At 44.1% G+C, this 12401-nt stretch overlaps 1 protein-coding gene across 9 annotated transcripts in view; it reads right to left on the bottom strand.

Annotated features, from left to right (window-relative positions):
• LOC132907675 (AF4/FMR2 family member lilli-like) overlaps positions 1-12401 on the bottom strand; it is a 162615-nt gene that overhangs the window by 37450 nt on the left and 112764 nt on the right. For all 9 annotated transcript variants that reach the window (XM_060960988.1, XM_060960990.1, XM_060960997.1 and 6 more), the window contains one exon: positions 10834-10870. In XM_060960988.1, coding sequence (XP_060816971.1) covers positions 10834-10870 — 37 coding nt within the window. The remainder of the gene's footprint in view (positions 1-10833; positions 10871-12401) is intronic.

Genomic DNA, 12401 nt, shown 5'->3' with positions numbered 1-12401 from the left:
GGCATCGCTAGCAAACGTCATCAGCGTGACAGAAACACGATCTAACCGTGATCGAGATACGCCAACGTTCCAATGACATAACCATCGCTGCAGGCTGCGACGACGGTCGTAACGCGATCTACCACCTTTGTTCGCGTCGACGAATTAATCTCGCGAATCCAATATTCCGTTCGAATAGTTTCACGAGAAACGACTAACTAACGGCACCGAAAAAGGAACGCAGAAAGCACGAGAATCGAGGAATGAAAACAAAACACGCGATTCGTTCGTCGTGATTGTTATTAAAAAAAATAGATGAAATATGTATAAAACGGGATAGGTTATATGTCTAGATTTCATCACGACTTTTAATCGATCAACGATTCTAAGGAGAATCGTGTCGACACTGTGAACCAATAATTTTCAAATTACAGTTAAACAAGCTAGAGTCCCATTACACTTTAGATTCAAGTACTAGGAATTCAAAATACCGCGTATTCAAATTCTCGCTAATTTTTATTTCAACAGCTTTTTCCCCGTCCATAAAAAAAATTGAGTCACGAGGAAGATACGATAGGCCCATTTCTGTTCATTTTCTGAGTTTTACGTCGTTCGTTAGTTGGAATAACAAGAAGTCCTTTAATACGAAATAATCGAAGAAGGTGATAATCTGATATATTTGCAGATAATAATCCTTTTGAAATGCACGTCCATTCGTTTCTTCTCGTCTAAGAGACGAATAATATTAGCTTAATCGTTACGTTAATTAATATTCGTGATATCTCTTAAATGTTCGAAAAGACGGCAAAACCACGTACATATGTAATCCCGAAATCAAACGAAAAGATAGTTTTGTAGTGGAATTACTCTTCTATAGAAAGCGACATACTTTTCACTCGAAAATGAAATCAAACGAAACGTAGAAAATGTAAAATAGAATAAACGTGGAAAAGGATGCATCGAATTAGTGTTAATCCGGAGGTCGATCGATAGCGGAGATAACAGGAGGACGTATCTTTCGGCTGGCCCGAAACTCGTGATTTAACGACTTCACGTCGCACTGTATAGCATAATTGGACAAGTAGGTCAAGCCGCTCGATAGTATACAGAGGTAACTGACAGCGCCGTGGGGAGGAGGGCTCGATATTCAATATTTAATTTGGTTCAGCACGTGTACAACCCCTCCGACGTATAGCTACCCTTCACGAGGGTTTGTCCCGACGCTGGTTAACGCCGCTTACGCTCGGAAGCGAGCGAGGACTTGGAAAGTAATTCCAAGACCGAGTCACGAACTTTATTCGCGGCTCGTTCCCTCGTGAATCGACCCAACCGGAGAATTCTCGAGAATGGACGCGTTTATCGACGCGTAATCGCAACTTTAACTACTGTCTTAACTGCAGTACACGCGGCCGTTTCCCAAAGAATTTCCTTCTACCGCTCGGAGGATCGATAATTCTGCAAGGAGCAGAGGTAAACGAAATCGTGGACACTGGAGAGTACTTCTTCTCGCTGCTAGAAATAGAAATCTCCTATAATACTCTAGGATCTGTCTCTGATTACCTCGACGACGACACTTTTATCGTGGACGCGCGTGTTAGCTGCGTGGCACCTGGCCAGATTTATCGGGTCGATCGAATATCCCGCATTAAACCGTAATGGCTGTTACACGCTCGTAATCGACTCGACGAGCACGCACACGGTGTATCAATTTTCGATCCAGCCTAGTCGCAGTGGCGCCTGCTTCCACCGTGTAAGTAACACACGTCGCTAAATTCTTGGACGAATCGACGTCGTAGACCATGTATATTATGAAGGCAGGAATTAAACCGATTTGGAAATCACGAGTAAACGAACTCATAGTTGATTGTTGTAATTGCGGGTCTTTCGTAAGCCTCGCAGCAATCAACCTCTCGTAAAACTATTCCACGAATGTTGTGAATAAACCAGAGGCCGAATGCCTCTGTTCGATCGATGCCGCGTATGTCAAATTGTTGTCGTTTTCTATTTTTTACTTTTCCCTCCACAGCTTCTACTACGTATTTTATATCCTCAAGTTGCTACCTGGTAAAAGACAGAAAACATAATTTATCGCCTATCTTTCCCCTACCTTCTTCGATTGTATCCATAGAAATATGAACGTGCATAAACGTCCGCGATCTATTTACTACCCGTTAATCAGCGATCTGATCGCATCAATCGAGGATTGACATTACGAACGTTTGCCATTTCTTATTCGAGGTCAGCCGAATAAAACCGACCCTCGATTAATGGAAACCGAAACGAACCTGGCGTATTGTTCCTCGTTACAATCGCTGGTTAATAATTCGCTCGATTATGCTCCCGTATTTCACGGGGATACTTTATCGGTAGCAGCAGGCAAACGTAATTGCGATCCCGATTAGCCGTCGGCGAGACGGGTAATCGAGCGACAATCGGGGCAAAAACGCGCGGTATCGATCGCTCGCGGGACCATGAGATAGATACAGCGTGCATATATTCATGAACTGACATAATGATACACGCACCGGGCCCGTGGACACGTGTACACCGCTTGTAATAATACCAGCTGCACCAGCGGGCCGTACGACGCCCGACGAATGGCTCAACAGGTATCGATTCAGGCAAATGTCAAAGGTGTGCTACTCGCTGAAACTGCATTTTCCCAATAAATTAGCCCGCCAACTGGTCATCCTTCGTTCTATAGACTTTTCGAATTTAACCGCCAACGAATCGCGTCGTTTACACGCGATGCATGGTATCCGCGTGGCTTTATACCGATCTGTTCCCTTTTTATCGATCCGTCAAAGTATTCTGCTTAGTTATTAACGAATAATCCAGCGAAGTTAGAATTTTTTTATCGCCATGAATTCGTATCGAAGGTAATAAGACACTAAAAAAAGCAGGACCTAATCTACTTTCGCTGATCGAATACAACGCGACACGTTATGATTGTTTTTATCGAAGCATACGCGCAAAATCTCGTATTTTTCATCGCGATACGCTGTAAGGTGACACTGATAAAGCGCTAAGAAAATAACAGAAAGAGATTGCCATCTTTTTTATTCCGACAAGTTCGTACTAATTGCAAGAATATACGCGTCATTATTTCTCGACAGGACACGCAGTGCCATCTTACAGGGAGCAATGTTCACGTAGCGATACAACAAGGTTCATTGCCAACTGTTTCATAATCCTGTATTTATATTATAGACAATAACGATGAAAATTATTGGCATAGATTAGGCTGTCGTCTAAAATCCTGCTGAAATATCTAGGATTTACGATTCTTTCGATATTTTTGTAAAATATAACTCGAGCGTAATGTTTAGAAGCACGTGTGCATTTAGCAGGCTCCTGAAAGGAAGAAAAAGAACGCTGACCTTTTTCCACAACTACCAGAAACTCGCGTATCGATAAATACTCACTTTACGAGGCCATCTTGTCGCGAGGAACTACGCGTTTACGATCATGAAGAACGGATAGACCGGTGTCGTGACGAGCTATGACGATAAAAAGGAGCGTGTAAAAAGCGGTGAACATGGACGATGCAGCTGGACATCTAACGGCTATTCTCTGCTACAAAGCAACAACGTCATCGGTTAATGATTCCCTAGCGATCGTCCGAGATTCTCGAGATGTCTCCTCTACCCCTGACTTTATTAAGAACCGAGCGAAGTTCCGTTCATAGTTCTCGATTGCGTGTGCAACTTCCTCGAAAGCTGTTTTGCTCCCGTCGTAATTACGTCGATGCGTGCTCGTGACTGTCAACGATACTTCCTTCGAGGGACGTAGAATCGGCGGAACGGATTACGTTGCTTGTTAGAGTTTCGTCGTCGGCTTGGTATTGTTAGGGGCGCGTCTTCGTTGACGTAATGGTTAAGAATTATGTCGGATCGCGCGAGATATATTACATCAAGATGAGAATTATCGCGATACCACGGTAGACAAACTCGAAGAAGCTGTCATCAACGCGATCCGTGTAATCGCGTGCTCGAATCGAGATAAAGTCGTTCGCCGAGCTTGGTATTTCGTCCACTCGCTTCGCAATTTTCTCGCTACTTCCGCTCCCTCACGAGCATCGTAATTTGCAATTTGAGCTATTTACAGCTCGGGCATCGATAGAGAAACGACGAGCATAGGAATGGTGGAGACAGAGAGAGATTGTGCGTTTAATTAGAAGAAAAGAAACGGCGAAGGGTTTATCGGATTCCAAAGACGTGGCCAGTTGGCGTGACGCGTTTCAATTTGTTGGAGCTGGCCGATTCTGGCGGCTGGCCATTATCGTACAGCTTTAATGCCGTTAAAGCAAGTTTCCACGCACAATATTAAGCAGCCTTCACATGGCTAGATTGCGATCGTTCTGGCAACGGGCAGATAGTCCAGGAGCACGCGACCACACGCGAAATAAAATAATCGCATGCACTTGGCGCAACTAAGGGCGCGCACTCTCAACTCGAAATAACACCGTAATAAAAGACAGAATGGAGTAAGTCGATTTTATCCTCGACCGAGATCGAATCGCCAGGTACGCGATATTTCTTCCAATTCGACGAATTCCAGCTCGCCTCCGTTTACGTCGCACTGGAGTTTCCATTTAAAGTTTCATCGACTAAAGAACGAAATTCTACGTCGGCACGGCGATGTATAATAAACGTTACGTATATTCGAGGACACCGTATCGCCAGCGACGAAAGTAACGAGACGGATAAACGAAAGAGAGAAGAAAACCTCGATCAACGATATTAATTTATTGGTCTCGTTTGTTCTCGTCGCGATCCACCGGCGACAAGACGACTGAGCGATTGAATATTAAGTGACGGAGCTTCTGTCTGCTTCTCGGCGAACTTCGCCCAAGGGACTTCCTTCGAACTAGAAAACGAGACCGAGAGCTACGACAGCCGCGAGAGGTGCGCACCGGGTACCAGACCAGTCGCCAGGGTGGAACGAGGACGAAAGGAGGACGAAACGAGCAACGAAGATGAGACAGTGCAGAGAAGGGAAAAGCAGGCAGAAAGAGACGGTGAGATCGAGGGACAGAATATATACGAGGGATGGAGGAAGAGAAAGAAAGACGGAGAAATACGGAATGGAGAAGAGTGCCGGGGGCGATTTCAATAATTAATGTCACGGGAATTGCCGTACACCGGCGATAGTACTGGCGGAGTTACTACCGCAAACTTGAAATTCCCTGTCGCGGTATTCGAGGCAGATCGGTCCATGGATAATTACTGCGATTATCCCACGGACAAGCCGGCAAAGTCTTCGCGAGTTTATCGGCTCTTACTAATGAAAACTTCGCGAAGTACTCGAGAGTCCCGTGCGCGCCGCCTTTCAACCGCTCCGCCCGGCTAATAAATTTCTTTCGAGCAATTGGCAGTTTTCGCGCCAAACCTCTTTGCTTTTTTCTTTGATTTATATACACGGTGTTAAAAAATAGCCGCGTTCACTTTAAAAGATTCTGGTCGAAGAAGCACTCGTTTCGGTACGAAATCAACGGTATTTTACGCCAGAAGGATTACTTGTACCACCTATCATCGGTTAGTCGTTTTTTACTCGTTTCTGTGAGTATAACAAACTTCAAAAGTCTGGAACCCTTTCTTCTTTTAATAACACACCATACACATCGTCGTTTGAGCGCGACTGGACGAAATTTCCAAGACATCGATACCATCGATTACAATTCACCGGTCTATTCGAGCAGAAGAAACGGCAACAGAAGGACCAAGCGTTTCGACGTTTCTCGAGCGTTGACAATAGTGCAGCGAGATATTACTTGACCTAGGACACGTCGATAGACAGAAGAAAGGCGTCGATCGGCGAGTGTCCTGTCTCGATCCGACGATAGAACCATGGAACGGTTCGTTCCCATGGAAACCACTTCGTCTCGTCGTTCTCTCGCTTATTCTTCTCGACGTATCGCGGCAGACGAAAAGAGGAACGCCAGAGAGGAGCCTGCAGAAGGACCAGGAAACGAGGGAGACGCGCGAAAAAGGAAAAATATCGTCTGAAGGCGGAGGAGGGGGTGAAAAAGAGGGTTTACACAAAGAAAGAAGAAGACAGCAACCACCGTGGCACAACCAGACCACGACTGAAGGTGTAGTCGAAGAAGGAAGAGCCGAGGCGCTGCTGCGTGGCTATTTGTTAGGAGAAGCTGTCGTTGTACGTTCACCTTCGTTCTACGAGCTGTCACTCGCGTACTTTCGCGTCTAAATGGGGAAGAGTTCGTGACGCAACATACAGAAAATACGATGCTTGCGTCTATTTAACACTGGATCTACCGACGATCAAAATATAAATCTCGTAGCAAGCAAATCAAAATGAATTGTATATGGAAAAGAAAATACATAATATTAGGTTGCCCAAAATGTGTCTTTCTCTCGCAAACGTGTTTTTTACAACAGTGCATCTTTGTACAAACGTGAAACCAAGTCTGTGAAATATCGCGGTGTTTATCTCGACAGAACAAAATGGATCGTACGTAATTCGACGAAATAATATAAAACAAAAAACGTTGTGCGTCTATTATTTCCTCGTAAAACGAAAGAAACTTTTCGGACAACCTAATACACGAAAAAAAATGTTTGTCTATATTATGTACCAACAACCAAATCTTTAAAAAATATAGCCTGCCAATCTTACACAATTTCTATGAGAAATTATGAATTCGCGATCCACCACATTGATAATTGTCAACGTTAATCGTGCCTAAATATGCTGCTCTCGAAATCCAAATTGGTCGACTTTCTGCTAATTTCTTCCTTTCGTTATTTGATTCCCTACGTTACTCGACCTAATATCTGACCAGTTAACAAAACACTGTCGGATCTCCAAATCTCTATACATTTAAAAACGGAGATTCAAAGGAAAAGTTCGAGGGTGAACGAGAGTAATTCGAGCGTTTGCTGAGATCACGGGGGTGCATCGAAAGCCAAACGTTACGGTCGAAAATGAACGTAGGAACCCGGGGCCTTTTAGCCGTAGCGGCGCGCTGCCTAAAAGGTCGTCGGTCACGCGATCACACCCTCGCTCGTTAACACCTATACAGAGAAGAGAGAGGCATAGGCGGGGAAGAGTACAGGTGGATGAATTCGGCGTGGAAGCGTGCCGCTGGTAGGCGGTTGGAGGCACGCGCATTACAATTCCGACGCGGTTAACGCGTTCCCTCCTCTTAATCAGCTCGAGACGTCCTCGAGTCCGTTCTCCCTGATAAAGAGGAAGCCACTGGCACGTTCGGGGCAAGAGGTTAAAACGTGGCCCGACCTCTCTGCCGTGTCGGTGGGCGTTTCGCCGCTTGCGCCGACAGGGCAGGAAGTGGCCGCGGAGAAATATACCGGCCACCAAGGTAAATTAGGAAGCTAAAGGGGAACCGGAAGCGGCAGATTCCGAGATTAGATTCTGCCAGTCGTCCCGTAAAAGTCTAACGTTCCGCCGGATAATCCAAACGATTCTCGTTCATTCGAGCTACAGCGGTGCGGTCGCTTAGCAGTGGTGGATTTGGAATGATATTTCTGCAGAAATGCAGATATCCGAGCAGGTGGCTCGCAGAATCCTTTTGCACATTAATTCACCAAATAGTGGTATTAAAGAAACTATTTACGAGTCGTTGGTTACGTTTCTCGTTTACTATTTCATAGTATTACATGATATAAGATTATTAAGAGACTCGTGATTCGTAGAATTTGCTTGTAAAATATCATTTGTTTCCTTATCATACTCGCTGCTCTTATGCAAGAGAATTTATTAACACCATTAGCTACTAATTAACTGTTAAGGTTATTCGATGTACGGTATGTAAATATGAAACCGGAATTTGCCCATTTGATGGCCCTGGCTGATGCCAAAAGTCTTCGTTGACATCTCACAAACATTTTCGACTTACAACAATACAAGTTTCATAGCATAGTTTGTTAGTTAGTAGCGTTGAACATATGTGGAATTAAAGAAACACGTGGGTAAATTGTAAGGTGTTGTAAGGTATTGTAAGTATATATATATATATTGTGAATATTAAAGTATAAAGTGTGGAATACAATGTAAGCTGGCCCAGATGCGCACGCTAGCAATGTTACCCTGAGACTAAAAGAACCCTGAAGCCAACGTCGCACGTGTACCGCGTATGGTCTGTCATCGACGCATTCTTTTGTCTATGCGCTCTCGATGACCTTAGCGCTTGAGAAAACCGAAGACCAGATGTATAGAGTTTTCTTAGAAGTGGCGATCACTTCGACATTAACGACTTGAAAAATTTACTAATAAATCGGTAAATTTAGTTGGCTTAATCGCGCAAGAAAAATTCATTGGTGTTATACGAGAGAGATATATATATTAATATCAACAACCTGTGATTTTTCGCGAATGCGAAATTAGCAGTGAAAGAATCGAGCCGCTAATTAGTTCAAAGTCGCACGGAATAAAACGGGAGAATCGAGAAGCGTCGATTTTCGAGGATTTGACACGCGGGATGCGTGATAGTCGCGAGATCGGTCTACCGCGCGCGGTGAGGCAAACTCAAATATACGAAGCGAGAAGCAAATTCTCAGCCCGCGGCCCGCGAGGGACATGGGGTGCAACACGCGCGCGTACACGTTCGTAACGGCGACGATAATAGGCGTCGCAAAGTGGCCAGTGTATATTCGAGCATCGACGTCAAACGGAAGGGAGAGCCGCCACGTCGAATGGTTAATTCATGAAACAGTATCCCTTGCTGCTCCCTCACCCTCTCTCGAGTTTGAACGCCCCCACCAATCCGCGTGCGCATCGTTTAGAAACATTCGAATATCAATGAATCCACAGGTTTTTGCCCTGGACCTCGGACAATCCGGCTTGACGTGATTCTCCATTTTTGACAATGGTCCCCGTTATACGCGTGGCAAGCTGTGACGTCGGCCAGCATGCGAGTAGTCAGGCCGAAAGCTAACTAAATATTTGGATTTTCGTGAACAAACATGGGATCTGGTAAAAATTTTGTGGCGCGCGCCTCGCATTTCACGGACCGACTGTTACGTAAATCGGAAATTTGTAAAACGTGACCATTCACAAATATTTTTTACATCTCGGTTGATCTTCTGTCGCGGTGTGTCAACTACTATCGCCTCTTTTTCAGTTGATTTTTATTTTGTAATTGTTGAGATAAAATCTAAATTTGTTCGATTGTCGAAACACTATAGCCGGGCATACAATGAGTCATGGAAATATTCCATCACACTGTCATCGTCGCCTATCGGTGGATTTATTCATTCATGAAAATCCGTTTGTTATGACCGAACGGCGAATATATCGCGAGAGAAAAGTTTGAAATTGTATATAAACGATGTGTCGGAGTGAAAACAATTGTGAAAACGCAATTGTGCGTTTCCGATGCCTGTAATATCGATTTTCGATTAACATTACAGATTAATAGAAGGTTAATAGAAGATTTGAAATAAACGCAGTCGGAAACATGGTTTGAAATTTTTAGTCTGTAACCTATACATCTATGCGCATAGTAATTATTATTTCAAGTAATATCTAATTAATTCAAATTCAACTAATTATTATTTGAAGCTTAATTAGAATTAAACGAGATTCAATGGGTATTTAATTTCGTTCCGCCTCATACTCGATCAGCTATCGACAACCACAAGAAAAAATTTATGAACGAATGAAGAAAAATCTGAAGCAAGTAAAAAAAAGTTACGCAGTGAATGGACAACGTTTCACATTTTATATCTGATACTCGATGAAGCATAAATCACACGACGGTCAACCACAGCACCTGTGTTACGTGCCTCTAAAAAAATTCTAGGTGTTTAAGGTAAACAGTTATCGAATCAGCTGGTGTAACGTAAATTTTCCGCGCGTCGCCAAAATATATATTTTCCCACCGTCTGTCCGTCCGTGCGCATATAAACGCGTATAACCGTGTATACGAAACCGTCGGAGTCAAATATAAATTTCCCCGGACGGTGAGTTAATGGAAAAGGTCAGTGACTGCGAAACGCGGCTGCAAATTGACGTTCGGGCTTTTTGCGGATCGCAATGAATCCACAGGTTTTTCATAGGCCGTGCTACTTTGTTTCCAACGGGGGCCGTCACGCAAATAATTCCTGCGGTTTTATGAAAATATTTCACGTTGCAAAGAATAATACGAGATTCGCCGGTTGAAAAGGACCGACTCGCGAACAACGCCGCGTGCAACGATTAAATTAGCCCGCGGCAGTTTCGTCATGACCATTATCGCGTGTAAAGTATAAAAGCAAAAGCAGTAAATGAACTTAAAAAAAAAAAAAAGAAAGAAAAAGGAGAAAGAAGGAAAAGAAAAGCGGAAAAGAAGAACAGGGGAAACGAAGTTAAACTGTTCCGAAATATCCGTTTCCGAGCATTCGTCGTTGTCACGCACTGCACCACGGATAATCAGACTCGTTTCGTACGGTAATAAAAATCTCTTGTTTGCCAAAGTTAATTACGTAATAGGCTATAAATGTTAAACAGCCGTTGACAAAATAATAATGTCGTGCACTTATTCTGCAAGACTCGACCAACCGTTTACAGACCGCTGCTCTTTTAAAACGGAATCTACTTTACGTAAAATCTCGTAGGGAACGATCGAGAGTGTTTGACCAACGCAGATCGCGTAGAAAACGTCGTAGTCCGTTCAAGCATTTCCAACGAGGGGATAGCTGGTACTACCGAGAGGCTTGTTATCGTCAGCCTCATAATGGGATAGCTTTTCGGCGCATCGGATAGACTAGAGTAGCGTTCGAATGGAACAGGTAACAGGATTGCCGTCTTCGATCGTGCCATCGAGCATTTCCACTCGACGGGGGATTAGCCCGAAACACGAGGCATGCAACACACACTGAAAACTTTACTTACGAGGCTTCGTGGCTTCCTGCGGCGTCACCTCGGTCAACTGCAAAGAAAAACACCGATTATTCAAAATTGATAATATCAAGGCGACCTACAAACGTAACTTCACGATCTTCCACGTCAAATAACGATTCGACTTTAACTATTTTCTGCTCTATTAGAACGAATCGAACGAAACGAATATAATTATATGTTTATGGCGTACATTTTCGAACGAATGCAACTATTTGAAGAATTCGAAGATCGAAATGAGACTAACTCATCCAAGACTTTGTGAACTTGATAGGAAACTGCAAGAAGTATATTTCAAATCACAGCATGCAAATAACAAAATACGATAATAATATTAATGTCGAGATTGTTAAGACTATTACTATAATACGGAAAATACGGGTATTTCGTTATTATTAGTTTCGTAAACTACTACTGTACTCCTAACAATTTGTATATTGCTTTTATCTGAAGAATTCGTCGGGACGCTGCTAAATCTGACCAGTGTAACCATAGACGAACGTACCGCTGCATTTTTGTGTCATGAAAGATATTCCACGTGAAAACGTATCGCTTTAATGTTTTCGTCAAGACTTCGTTTACACTGGGCAACTGTTGATCGATCGATCGATTCGATCTACCTTAACTTGTTTGCAACAGTCGCGTAAACACAGTGTCAACCAAGTTGAAACGACTCGTAGCCGTTCAACCAAAAATAGCTCATTCTTCTATTTTTGGTTGAACGACCTGGTCATCTCAACTGTAGTTGCCTAACGTAAACGTGGTTTTAGCACGTCGCCATGTTTTACGACTATTTCGTGGGAGATAAAATTCAAGAAGCAAACTGGTCGCGGCATACGTCGGAAAATTTCGTCGCACGAAAACTGGCTGACCGTTTCGGTCTTGCGAATTTCAATTAATCGTGTCGCCTCGTAGCTGTCGGACGAATGTCAGCAGCGTGGAAAACCACGAGCGCCCACGCGATTCGGCATCGGAAAAAGGAAAACACGAGCCTCGAGAAATTAATCCGCTTTTCACCAGAGAAGCTACTGATATCTCGCGGCTCGTTTTCCCCTTTATCCACGCTGACTCTCGCGCGCTTCTCTTTCGTCCTTCCTTTCTCAGTTTCTTTCTTTTTTTTTTTTTTTTTTCTTCTCGCCGACAACGACGAAACGAAACGAAACGACATTCGGCAGCGCACGAAACTCTTGACACGAAGCCAAGTGGCACGAAAGCTACAGCTTGTTCGGCTCGAAAACGCCGGCATCGATCGATCGGACTCGCGTTCTTCGGCGAGCGTTTTCGGCGACCGCGAGCGTGGCCTGTGGACGACGAGGAAACCGAAATTCCGCGTTTAACAGGCCGCACCGATCGTTTTCTAGAACGGACACACGGGCGTTGCGCGAAAGCCGATTTATCCGCAACGAAAGGCGTCCGTCTCGGTCGAGCGCGAGCTTCTTGACACAGTGCCAAGTGGCACGAAACACTTCTCGGTCGCTCGATACAATTCCAAACGTTTCCACGATCGATACGCGTCCTAAGATTTGCCACGGCTTCTCTATAATCAACGGGAACGCGATCGC

Source organism: Bombus pascuorum, chromosome 6 (genome assembly GCF_905332965.1).
Source record: "Bombus pascuorum chromosome 6, iyBomPasc1.1, whole genome shotgun sequence".
NCBI classification, from domain to species: domain Eukaryota; kingdom Metazoa; phylum Arthropoda; class Insecta; order Hymenoptera; family Apidae; genus Bombus; species Bombus pascuorum.
Note: the sequence above shows the minus strand (reverse complement) of the source record. Positions and strands in the feature narration are given on the sequence as shown.